This window comes from Crinia signifera, chromosome 8, assembly GCF_055691185.1.
Source record: "Crinia signifera chromosome 8, ASM5569118v1, whole genome shotgun sequence".
Lineage (NCBI taxonomy): Eukaryota > Metazoa > Chordata > Amphibia > Anura > Myobatrachidae > Crinia > Crinia signifera.
Genome location: NC_139224.1, coordinates 97,147,406 through 97,161,240, shown reverse-complemented (window position 1 = coordinate 97,161,240; position 13,835 = coordinate 97,147,406). Strand labels below are relative to the sequence as shown.

The 13,835-nt window shown below is 45.4% G+C and overlaps 1 protein-coding gene across 3 annotated transcripts in view; it reads right to left on the bottom strand.

Annotated features, from left to right (window-relative positions):
* Window positions 1-11,795, bottom strand: part of LOC146026289 (uncharacterized) — a 98,013-nt gene extending 86,218 nt beyond the window's left edge. For all 3 annotated transcript variants that reach the window (XM_083156818.1, XM_083156817.1, XM_083156816.1), the window contains exons 1-2: window positions 11,451-11,795; window positions 8,665-8,838 (exon numbers count right to left, since the gene is read on the bottom strand). In XM_083156818.1, the coding sequence (XP_083012944.1) occupies window positions 8,665-8,838; window positions 11,451-11,456 (180 nt within the window). In that variant the 5' untranslated portion in view covers window positions 11,457-11,795. The remainder of the gene's footprint in view (window positions 1-8,664; window positions 8,839-11,450) is intronic.
* Window positions 11,796-13,835: the final 2,040 nt, after the last annotated feature.

Below are 13,835 nucleotides of genomic sequence, written 5' to 3'. Positions count from 1 at the left end.
GAAGCTACCTATGGATGGTTATTAAAGTTACAGGAGGGAACAGATTTCTATAATCCTTCAGTATTTAATTGTCCGATTATTCCCTGTGAGGATTACAAAAATTATTTTGTTGAAGTTTCAACTTTTTATTAGCTAACACCTCACCTTACAGGACTCAGGTGGGAACTTTATCATCTAAGGAACTTCAGGACATACTCCCTTTGGAACTCTACAAAATAAACCAAAGCTTAGGTTTTTTTTTCTCTTTGACTAAATAGTGTACACAGGAAAAAACCCATATTATTGCGCAATAATAATTTATAGTTCATTACTACTGTATAAGGCTTCATTGTTGATATAAAATGTGTGCAAACGTTTGAAGTATCATTTCTCTTGTGCATGGAATACAATGTATTATTGGTTGTAGCCAATGTTCCCTCTAATTTTACGAAGGCTGTGTGCTGCTAAAGATTTTGGCTGTGCAACTTTGGAATGAAATTTACATTTTTGTGCTTCACTTATATATAACTGGAAAATGACGTTCAGCATTTGTGTTAACTTTACTTCAAAATGATATTAAACATTTAAACATTCAAATCACAGCACACAATGTAGTTAATGGGTGAAACACACATTAATTGAGTCCACAACTGCAAAAGGGACCACTGCTGCTTTGTGCGCTCAGTTGTAATGTCTGTGCGCACGCTCGTCAAGGTGTGTGCGCACGCACGTGCGCACAGCTTAGAGGGAACACTGGTTGTAGCCAACTAAGGTAGGAGTGTATAATCTTGGTATTTAAAGGAGGCATCCAAGAAGTCTGACGGAGCTTGACTATCATTCTTCAGTTCCAGTCAAATAAAACTGTGTTTGGGTTATTTATGCCATTGTTTCACCTATTTGTGCTGTGTGGAATTGCCTATGTACACATTCATAATATTATTGTTAGGTAACTAAATTTATTGGTTACTGGATAATTCAAAGGGCGTTTCCCCAAGCCCGCCCTATTGAAATATAAAAATATCTATATACCACCAAAGCTTGGGGTGGAGGCACAGTCAGACATTAGAGTAATCTACATTCCTAAAACGGAGTGTTACATATGTGCAGAGTGAGTTAGATTTGGGCAAGTTATATTGTTTCTGCGCAGGGTAATTACTGGCTGATTTATTTTAACAGGGCAATTTAGATTTCAGTTTGAACACACCCTAATCCCAATCTAACTCTCTCTGCACATGTTACTGCCCCACCTGTGGTGCAACATGGTTTTGCCCATCTGCAAACAAAACCTGCCCTAGATAGGGCCCATATTTCTAGTCTGTATTCTCTGTGTTCCTCTTTCTTAAAGTTCTGTCTGTCACCATTACACCATTATCACCTGCATATTGTCTGTTAACGTACAATTGTGAATACTGTACTTTTTTATTTAATTGTGCTTTATCCAATGGTGGTGGCTCCAATGCATTATCTTCAGGGGGAGGTGTTCTGCCACTAGCTTCTGCTGCTCTGCTATTTAGTGCAGCACAAAGAAGAACCTGACAGCTGGTGTGTGTGTGTGTGTGTGTGTGTGTGTGTGGGGGGGGGGGGTGTCTATCGCACCCCACTTTTCCCTGTGGCTTCTAGGGACTGCATTATTTGCAGCCCTAGAGGCAAAGCAGAGCTTTGGAAGCCTTATATGCCAATCACAGCCTAGCATGTGATTAACAGGTAGTGCTTCCAATAGGAAGCCTCTGTAATCGATGGGCTTACTGGTGGTAATGGATTTTTACTGGGTAATTTTACCTAGGTAAAGTGCATTGCTGGCTTTAACTGATCACAGGAGTAACTATATAGACAAAAGCACAGGTAATAAAGGTCAATTATTGTTACATACCAAACATCCTGAAGTCTGAAAGTATATTATTATAGCGGTACAAATAAAGTGATGAAGAAAATTTTAAAACACATTCTATTTTTTATCACAGGTTTTTTTTTAAGTCAATGTTGACACCTGTTGACATTAACTCCAAATTATTGTAGCGCATACTCTTGCGTGGTTCACTTCGCTTGCCATACTTTACCATTTCCAATCAATGTCCACCCGTCTTCTGTACAAGCAGGCCAATTTTGACTATGTAGCAAACGGCCTGCATACGGAGTGTGGGTGGGTGACATCACTGAATGATATCGGCTACTAATATCTTCCACGTGCTCGCTTGACAAGCGGCACCGCCAATAAAGGGATTTTTGTAAGAACTTACCGTTCGAATCCCTTTCTCTGATATGGTCCTGGTGACACAGCTCAACATTGGGATGTAGGAGGGTCCGTAGGAGCCAGGCACCTATCCTAAAGCTTTAGAGGGTAGGCTCCTCCCTTCTGCATCCCAGACTCTTCAGTTCAATCTTTCAAAGCCACTGGAGTACATAAACTCAGTACAAACGCCTGCACATATTATATGCACATTTTCAAAAATAACTTTTAACCATATATAACATGAAACATCATGAACCTGGCATACTTACTGAGCGTAAGGGAGGGATCGCTGTGTCACCAGGACCATATCAGAGAAAGGGATTCGAACGGTAAGTTCTTACAAAAATCCCTTTTTCTCTTTCAATGGTCCTGGTGACACAGCTCAACATTGGGACGTTCCAGAGCCGGTCCTTTGGGTGGGTACGCTCAGGTCTGCAGCTCTCATCACTGCTCGCCCGAATGATGCGTCCTCCGACGCGAACTCATGGAACCTATAGAATTTGGCAAAGGTATGAACAGATGACCAAGTGGCAGCCCTGCAAACCTGCTCAGCTGTTGCCCCATGTCGAACCGCCCAAGAGGTGGCAACTGACCTGGTGGTATGCGCATTAATCCTGGCCGGCACAGGCCTACCAACTTTAGTATATTAAACGCAATTACAGAACGCAACCACCTAGCAATGGTCTGCTTAGAAGCAGGCCAACCAATTTTGTGTACATCATACAAAACTAGCAAAGTATCAGTCTTCCTGACACTCTTAACTCTGTCCACATAAACGCGCAAGGCGCGCACAACATCCAAATTCCTCAATTTGTCCCTTTTCCTTGAACCCTCTGGGGGTTGAAACACAGGCAGAACTATCTCCTGATTTAGATGAAAAGCAGAGACTACTTTTGGTAAAAACTGGGGTACTGTCCGAAGGACAGCCCTATCAACATGAAATATAAGGAAGGGAGACTTGCATGACAATGCTCCCAACTCCGATACTCTTTTTGCTGACGCCACCGCCAACAAAAATACCAGTTTCCATGTAAGGAATTTAAGGTCAGCCGACCTTAACGGCTCAAAAGGTGCCTTTTGAAGACACTCCAGAACCAGAGATAAATCCCATGGTGCTACTGGTTGCTTGTAGGGAGGTTTCAATCGGGACACCCCCTGCAGGAAGGTCTGTACTTCCGGTAATAATGCAATCCTTCTTTGGAAATAAATTGACAAGGCCGAGATCTGCACTTTGAGTGACTGAAGGCTTAACCCAGAGGAAAAGCCATCCTGCAAAAACTCCAGCAATTTAGCCAATCTAAATCGCGATGTGTGTGACTTCTGTCTTTCACACCATCGAATATAGGTCTTCCAGACCCTATAATAATTTGCAGAAGACACTGACTTTCTGGCTTTAATCATAGTGTTAACCACAGCCTCTGAGAACCCTTTATTCTTCAAGATGGCGGTTTCAACAGCCAGGCCATCAAATTTAATCGAGCTGAATCCAGATGGTTGAACGGTCCTTGGTTTAGAAGGTCTCACCTCAGAGGTAGACGCCACGAGTCCACAGACAATCTCTGAAGCCTCGAGTACCAGGACCTCCTTGGCCAATCTGGGGCCACTAAAATCACCGGGATTGTCTGGGCCTGTATCTTTTTCAAAACTCTTGCCAGCATTGGAACTGGCGGAAAAACATAAAGTAGATTCCCCTCTCAGGGGATGGTCATAGCATCCACTGCTTCTGCCAGTGGATCCCTCGTTCTGGCATAGAACCTGGGTACCTGATGGTTGAACCTGGATGCCATCAGGTCCACATCCGGAGTTCCCCACCTCAGCGTAATCTGGTGAAATACTTGTGGGTTCAGGCTCCATTCTCCTTCCATCAGCTCCTCCCTGCTCAGGAAGTCGGCATCTATATTCTCCACTCCTGGTATGAATATCGCTGATAACGCTGGAACATTCTGTTCAGCCCACAAGAGAATCCGGGACACCTCCCACATAGCCAGTTTGCTGCGTGTGCCTCCCTGGTGATTCAGATACGCCACAGCTGTGGCGTTGTTGGTCTGAATCCTTAAAGGGAGCCCCTGTAATCTTTCTCCCGCCAGAGAAATCACCTTCCACACTGCCCTCAGTTCCAAGATGTTGATCGGTAAGGCAGACTCCTCTGAAGTCCACAAGCCTTGCAGACGCAGGTCCAAGACTACTGCCCCCCAGCCCCTGAGACTGGCGTCGGTAGTGACTACCAGCCAGCTCCAGGACTGCAGGGACTGACCCCACTGAAGGGAATCCACCTCCGTCCACCATTTCAAGTCAAGATCAAGTTTCTGAAGACAACAGTATTTGTTCTGACTTCATGGTCTGAGTATTCCCTGACCAGGTTGTCAGAATGTTCCACTGGAACACTCGAGAGTGGAACCTGGCGAACTGTAATGTCTCGAAAGACGCCACCATCTTCCCCAGCAGTTTGAGACACCTCCATACTGATGTGCTCTGAGACCCGAGGATCTCCTGGCCCAAACAGCCAGATCCCTGGCCTTTGCCTCTGGCAGGAATACCCGATGTAGATGGGTATCCAGAACAACTCCCGGGAATTGGAGTCTCTGTGACGGCACCAACTGAGACTTTTGTAAATTTAAAAGCCAGCCGTGAGCCTGCAAAAACCCGATGGCTTCTGCCAAGTGACTCTTCAACTTGTCTGCTGACTCCGCTTTGAACAGCAGGTCGTCCAAATATGGAATCACCGTGATTCCCCTCAGCCGAAGCACAGTCGCCATTACTGACATTATCTTGGTGAATACCCTTGGCGCTGTGGCCAGACCGAAGGGCAACGCCTGGAATTGCAAGTGCAGGTCTCCTATCTCAAACCTCAATAGAGCCTGATGTTCTGGGTGGATAGGAACATGAAGGTATGCGTCATGGACATCCATGGACGCCAAAAATTCTCCCTGGTCCAGGCTTAGCAGCACAGACCGTAGAGACTCCATTTTGAAATGGTCTACCCACAAATGGATATTTAATGACTTTAAGTTTAGGATCGGTCTGAAAGACCCGTCTGGTTTGGGCACCAAAAACAGAGTGGAATAAAAGCCTTTTTTCCACTCCGCTCTGGGGACCGGGACTACCACACCCTTCTCTAAAAGAGAATGAGCCGTTTACCAAGAGAGCCGTACGGAGCCGAGCCTCCTTTGGTAGTGGTGTAGGAATGAATCTTCTCGGCGGAAGACCTTTGAAGGGAATTTTGTAACCCTGGGATATAATTTCTAACACCCAAGAATCCCGGTCTAACAGTGCCCATGCGTCTTTGAACAGTGTCAGACGTCCCCCCACCTTGACCACCGCCGGGCAAAACCCCTGGCAGTCATGCGGAGGGTTTGTCCTCTCCTTTGGTGTTTGGTTTCTTATGAAAGGAACCAAATTTAGACTTTGGGGCCTTGCCCCTGGAGGACTGAAACTTTCCCCTAAAAGACTGTCCTCGAAAGGACGCACCTCCTCTAGGGGAGGGCCGAAAGGACGGCCTGAAAGCAGAAAACCTTGATGTCTGCTTGGCTGCAGGAAAGTACTTTTGCCACCTGTGGCCTGCTTAATAATCTCTTCCAGTTCTGAAGCAAATAACAGCTTTCCTTTAAAAGCTAATGCCTCTAAGGCCTTCTTAGACTCGTTATCTGCCTCCCAAGCCTTAAGCCAGAGCACTCTCCTGGCATTGACAGACACTGTGGAAACTCTGGCAGCCATTTTAAGAGCTTCTTCCTCAGCCTCTAGTACATACTCTGCAGCTGCTTTAAGCTTCTCCGCAAGCAATAACACACAAGGGTCAGCATGTAAAATAGTGCACAAATCATTGACCCACACAATCATGGCCTTAGAGATCCAGGCTGAAGCAATCAGAGGACGTAGGGTGTATCCCACCCCTTCAAATATTGCCTTGAGGTTACCCTCCAGCTTCTTGTCTACGGGGTCCTTAAAAGCTGCTCCCGCCGTGCACTGGTAGCACAGTGGCTTTTGACAAACGTGCCACAGAAGCATCTACCACTGGAACTTTCTCCCAGAGATCTGCATGAGCCTCAGGCAAGGGGTATAAACTTAAGAATCTCTTTGGCATCTGCAGCCTTTTATCGGGCGTTTTCCAAGCCCCTTCCAATAAATCCTGTAAACCTTCATCTGAAGGGAAGGTAACAGCTTCCTTACGCTGCCGTTTAAATACACCTTTTGCAAGAGTTTTATCTTCCACAGACAAATTCAAAGCCTGTTTTACAGCAGTAATCAAATCCTCCACCCCTGCGGCTGAGGAATCCTCAGAATCATCACCCTGCTCCCAGGGAATGTCTGCATATGCTCCATCCTCTTCATCAACCATTAAAGGCACTGAGTAAGACCTTTTAGGGGTCCCCACAGCATCAACATCAATCTTGTCTAGCAATTCACTAAACCTGTTAATCCCCTTTGCAGTATCCTGCATAACCTGAAGAAAACCAGGACCTGCCTGGGTCAGAGGCAAGGAGCCAGAGGACTGCTGAGATGATGACATAGGTCTCTGAGAATCTACCAAGACATCACTCTGTCTGTCCAGCAATTGCACTAAAGCATTCACAGACCTGCCCAGGGCACTGGCCCAAGCAGGTTCCAATTGCTCTACCCTCTGGGGTTCACTCCCCATGGGTCTCACAGCCACGCAGGTGATACACAAGCCCCCCCCCCCCCCCCCCCCGGCCATCTGCTCAGGGACAAATTTCAGTGTACAGACACTGCAAGCGCTCAATGTATTAAGGGCTCCCTCCCCCAAAACCACAGCCTGTTGCTCAGACATGATGTAAAGTAACAGTCACAGTGCATTCAATGTACAAGCGTTTATACAGAGTCAATGCACCCAGCCACTTATCTGTCTGTTGGTTTCAGATGTGGGGAAACGATGCCCAGGAAATCCAAACACTCTGCCAGGATCTGTCAGCCAGCTCAGCTCCGCTGCAAGCGTTCCGAATGGTGCCAAAACAGAGTGAGGGAAGAGACCAAGTCCCTGCTGCTGCGGGGTCCGTGACTTTTGGCACCAACCACCCACAGACAGCCGCTCCCATTTCAGGATCTCCTAGTTCCAGTATCTCCCCCTCAGCTGGGGACCACTTGGAACATGCCTGTAACACACTGCTGTCCTCTCATATAGGAGCTCAGTGTGTAAGCTCCACAGAAAATGGCCGCCGCCATCACGGAGCGCCTGTCCCCCATGATCCTCACCTAGCGTGAAGCCGGTTTCAGACCGCTCCGGAGCCCAGGCAGATTCTTAAAAGAAGCTGTAAGCGCTGCACAGGGAGGCCAGACAGCATCTCCCCTGTGCACAGCGAGCTGACAGGACGCGCTTCTGTCAGCTCCTGCTGCGCTAGCAGTGTGAGGATTCACTAATTAGAATCCTCACACTGTGCCTACTTAGCTAGTGTAAAAGTTAATAAAATAATAAAAACCCTAACGAACTCTAATCCTTCGGCTGCTCCCGCAGCCCTTTAGAATAGCACCCACTCCAGTGGGCACCTAACATGAACTGGAGAGTCTGGGATGCAGAAGGGAGGAGCCTACCCTCTAAAGCTTTAGGATAGGTGCCTGGCTCCTACGGACCCTCCTACATCCCAATGTTGAGCTGTGTCACCAGGACCATTGAAAGAGAAATAGTTAACTATTCTGGCGGTGCCTCTAGTTGACTAGTGTGTTCGGGGCTTTAATGGGTTGATTTTCACATTATTCCAGAATGCATTGGATTGAAAATAGAGTAATAAAAGTTTGGGGACAGGATGCCGATGTTTACTGTGCTGGTGGTCCGAAGACTGACCGTAGCATGCCTAACCCAACACCCCCCCCCCCCGGGAGCCTATCACTAACCCCCACCGCAGCCTAACCCACCTCTCCTGCCTAAGCCTAAAGGCCCCAAAACACAGTTCCTGTTTTCATCCGATCTGACAGAGCAGAGGAAAACTGGCCAAATCGGATCTGTTTTGCATCCCATCCGATCCGATATACAGCCTGCAGGGTTTGTAGGTTGTAAGGTGGACAGTGTCTACAGGTTGACCACTATTGATCGACAGGCAAAATGTCGACACATAAAAAGATCAACATGATCTAGGTTGACATTGAAAAAAGGTCAACACAAACAAAAGTTCAAGATGACAATGGTCGACACAGGAACAGGTCGATATAAGTTTTGCCAATGACGACCTAGCCCTGTTGACCAATAGCGGTCAACCTATTGACTGTCGACATAGACACTGACGACCTAATGACCTATAGCCAATTAAAACCATATATTAATTCAGCACAAGAATCTGTAATAGAAAAATAAGAAGGAACTTTGGTAACTAGGGGAAGGAGTCATGTCTATCCTTATTATACTTATTTTCCAATATATTCCCAAATAAAATCATCATGTTATTGCATCTTCAATGTCAGGAGTGTGGGTGATGCGTGTCATATTGAGAAGTATAGTAAGCATATACCATCCTCTGTTGTGATTCAGGCTTTCTCTGCAACACCTTCAAATTCACCCTCATCGATTGCGAGGGTGCATCATAATTCAGCATATCAGACGGGTCAACAAATTCTTCTCCATGGTTGGGTTTCAAAATACACACACAGGATAATAGGATTGCTGTAAACACCATTATTTGTACCTGCAAACAGAAATCAGATCATGAGCACCAATATCGAACTGGTTTATATCCATACACTACATGTGGAAGCTAAAAGGAGATTGTCTTTAATTTTGGTTGGCAAGAGAGTAGGGTTAGTATGCAATAAGGCTGTTAAGTAATTACGAGCGCTAAAAGCCTGTTCTAGAGAGAAAAAATTGTGTCATTATTGGCTTCACTTATCCAATACATAGCAATATGATAATTGGCTGCAAAGGAGAATCTCCGGAAACACTGTGGTTTGATGCTATTTGTGTATAGAGATCTTTTGACATTATTCACACAAATAAAGCTCTGTTTAAGGGGCAGATGTATTAAGCCTGGAGAAGAGATAAACTGGAGATAAAGTTGCAAAGTGAAGGAGATAACGCACCAGCAAATCAACTCCTGTCATATTTCAAACACAGCTGATTGGCTGGAGCATCTCCTTCTACTTTATCTCAGCTTTATCTCCATTTATCTCTTATTTATTTATTAACAGTTTCTTATATAGCACATACATATTCCGCAGCGCTTTACAGAGTATAGTTGAACACTCACATCAGTCCCTGCCCCAGTGGAGCTTACAATCTATATTCCCTACCACATGTACACACACAGACATCCTAGGGTTAATTTTTGTTGGAAGCCAATTGACCTACCAGTATATTTTTGGAGTGTGGGAGGAAACCGGAGTACCCGGAGTAAACCCACGCAAACACGGGGAGAATATACAAACTCCGCACAGTTAGAGCCATGCTAACCATTACACCATCCGTGCTGCCTCTTCTCTAGTCTTCTCTAGGGGAAACTAATAATTTTTATGACATGGCATCTGCCTATGTAATAAAGGTGTAACTTAGGTTTTTTTCTAGTTCACTAGAAAAAAAGGTTGACATGGCTAAGGTTGACAGGGTTAAAAGGTCTTATAAGAAAAGTGACTTTTGGAAAATGGCTGCCCCCTTACGAAAGACAGTTTTTTTAAACAGGTTTTCCTATGGGGCAGCCATTTTCTGAAAGACACTTTTTTTCATAAGTGCTTCCGACCATACTGAACTGCAGTGCCGGGATCCACAACGGAGGTACCGGCTGCACGGGGGGTCGGTCGACACGGGGGGGTGTCGACACGCACGGGGGAGGGGTGTCGACACGCGCGTGGGGGGGCGCGGGGCGGCTCCAGTGCTGTGTATATTTAATGAGTGCCCGGGGGGGAGGGGGGAGCTGCACGGAGGGGAGGGCTGAAGGCTGCACTGGCTTTGACCCTGTATTTGGAAAGTTTCCAAAAACGGGTCTGCCAGTGTCAAAAAATTGGCACTTAAACGGTAATATACCGTTTAAGAGCTGCGGTGTGAAAGGGGTTTTATCTGGCAGACCCGTTTTTGGAAACGTTTTCAAATACAGGGTCAAAGCCAGTTATGCGGTCTGAAAGCAGCATAACTGCTTTGAGGCTTATCCACATTTGGATATAAGTGATTTTAAAGGATTCCTCTCAGATGTAGCAGTGCACACCCACCCTACTAGGTGCCACGTTCACAATTATCTTTTCAAAATCTCTCCATACTGTATATGGAACTAGATACACTATTTGTGCAAAATTATATTACCAACTATAATCTCCCTGAAACTACTTTCCAAAAGTAGGCAAGTATGGATTCAGCACAATTCTGTCATCACCCCTCTTATGGCGTGTACACACGGGTGCGATATGGCTTCCGATATTGCCGATATAGTGCACATCGGAAGCCATATCGCATACCGATTGTGCACTTTTCAGGGCTTGCGAGCCCGATGCGCTGCCGATGCGCGCTCCCGAGTGAGCGCAAATCGGCAGCGACATAGTGAGGGCAGGCAAGACTATATAGTGCAGATCTGCACTATATAGTCTTTGTGCCTTATACTCACCATACCTCCGGCGGCCAGAGGGAGAGGGACGAGTCCTGGGGCTGCGCTGCAGGGCGGCTGATGACCCGGCCGGAAGAAGTCACCCTAAAGAGGAGGGGGGGTGTGGCCTGATATCCTGATGTCTGCACGGCACGGCGGGGGACAGCTGTTTGATGTGCACACGCTGACATCCCGGGCCCGGCAGGTAATGTCTCTGCTCTCTCCTACATGCTCCCACACGGTCGACATGCTGCCGTGCGATGCGAGTCCCGATGCCATCAGATCGCGTCGGGACTCGCATCGCACGGCAGCATGTCGACCGTGTGTACACACCTTTAGACTGTACACTATTTGGGGCCGGTTGCCAGAAGCTGGGGGGAGGTGAGGTGTGGCTGCATGCAACAGGATCTGGGACACTTGGACATCACATTTTTGTGGATTCTAGGAGAATAGGCATGTATGGTTAATATGCATGTGCAGGAAGATCCCTATATAAAATGTAAGGTCACAAATCGGTCTCATCTGGTGACAGATTATTCCGGGGACTACATTACAATAAATACTTTGCTACAGTTGCGCCTTTTAATTTCTAAAGGTGTTTCTGGCAAGATTGAAGTTATGTTCTAGCAGATCATGGATCAGGATATCTGAAAGTAATTTTATAAATATCCGAAAGTAATTTTATAAATATGAATGCTTATTAAGCTGTGATGAAAAGGTGAGGAGGTACTTACTTTCATGGTGAGATGCAAGCAGCAAGCTTTAAGATTTTTGCCTCTTGTATTGCCAGGGTAGTGTCTAGATCCCCTTCAGTTTTGACAATTTTCCCATCATGCCCTGGGTCCACATATACCTGGAGGGGGAATATAAATCTGTGGTGTGCGAAGCGAGCCACCGTGCCTGAAGCATGCGAGTGTAGCGAGCCCGCGAGGGTACAGTGCAGCTAAAATAAAACAAAATAGCCTACACCTACGTGAATTACAGATAAAATAAAAAACGTTGTGAGGGCATCTAACAACTTCCACCCTCACTAAACATCACATCCTGTAATCAAAACTGAAGGGGATCTAGTCTCTACGTCAAAGTCCACAAGCAAACTGAAAGTGAAAGCTGTTCCTTCCAATTACTAGTCTCCACCCTGCTGCCCTTTAGTGGACTGTTAGGTTATGATTTTTATGTGCTGTAAACATTATTTATTTGGTGCTTTAGATTATAATGTACATTGTGTTCTGATATTACTTGTAACAAAAGATTTGAGTCCTATAGAAAAGTTTTTTTTAAAAGACTGATGCAAAGTACATATTACAGGATGTAAAAACGTATGTGAGCATATTCTGCATAGGTAACAGTGCCACCTAGTGTTCCTTTGTAAGAAACATCTACTATATAAAGCGGAAAATGTGTCCTTCTATCTGTCCTTCTATAGAAATCCACAGTTTACAAGCTAAGATTGTGAAATTTTACATACAGTATGAGCGTATTAAAACACAGCAGAGGTAACCAAAAATCAAAATGAATTACTGTTATTTTTTAATTAATTAATTAAAAGAACAATATTTGCTTTACACTCATTCCGATTACCAAGATCACTGATCACACCCACTGATACAAGCCCATCCAAACAAACGCTCAGAGCATGCCTCCCAACTGTCCCGATTTTTTGGGACGTTCCTGCGGCCGGTAGTGTCCCGTGGCGATCGGGGTGGCAATTGGAAGTCCCCCTGTCATCAATAAATAGATGCTGTCTATTCTTGCAGGCAGAGGGGTGGGGGGCATAGCCAGCAGTTCACGGAGCTGCTAGGCATGCCCCCACAGCAAAAGGAGGCGTGGCCTTACTAAAGTGTTGCTGGTATAGGCCATGCCCCTTTACGGTAGGTCACGCCCTCAAAATTTCACCTATCCAAATCACAATTAATTACGGTTTATTTTTTATTAATTAAAAATCTAAATTTTTGCTATACGCTCATATGCATGATCCAGTATAACTCCAGAATGAATGCAGCAATTTACACCATACTTGATACCCATATTTCTTACAATTTGGGAACAAACTGTGGGGGTAACACACCCCTAGAACCCCAGGGGTGGGACAGCAGCACAGAGTATATCAGGAGACAGCGTAACTCCAGAATGGCTCAAGCAATTTACACCATACTTGGTTCACATCTGACATAAGGTCGGGGAACAAACACTATCACCCCTAGGGTGGGAATGCATCACAGAGTATTTCAGCAGACAGCATAACTCTGGAATGATTGGAGCAATTTACACCAAACTTGGTACACATATCAATTACAATCTGTGAACAAATAATGTGGGATAACACACCCCTAGCGGTGAGGCAGCAGCCCAGAGTATTTCAGCAGACAGTATAACTCCAGAATGGCTGGAGCAATTTACACAAAACTTGGTACACATATGACTTATAATCTGTGAACAAACACTGTTGGGGTAACACACCCCTAGCACCCCTAGGGATGAGGCATGAGCACAAAGTATTTAAGAAGAAAGCATGACTCTGGAATGACAGGAGCAATTTAAAACAAACTTGGTACACATATGACTTCCTATATGGGAACAAACACTGTGGGGGTAAGACACTCCTAGCACCTCAAGGGGTGATACAGCAGCACAGAGTATTTCAGCAGACAGCATAACTCTGGAATGACTGGAGAAATTTCCACCAAAATTGGTACACATATAAATTACAATCTGTGAACAAATACTGCGGGGATAACGCACCTCTACCACCCCTAGGCAGGGGTGTAACTAGATATTCATAGGCACCATAACAAAAGTTTGTAAGGGCCTCCTATTTTGGAACTGATGGTGATAAATGTATGTAAAACATATTACTTAGACCAGGGGTTCCCAATCTTTTTCTAATCACGGCACCCTAGAGTATCAGAATTTTTCCAAGGCACCCCTAGGCCCCAAAAAATATATATCATATTAAGTAGATTGTGCTTCTTGGGTTCAGTTATGTGGTGATGGGCAGGATTTGGTTCTTAATGTACACATTTTATGATTGGCAGCCACCAGCACTGGTTTTGTCCAGAAATAATTGATCATAAATAATTTGAATTGGTCCTGGACGACCAACCCGAGGCACCCCTGCA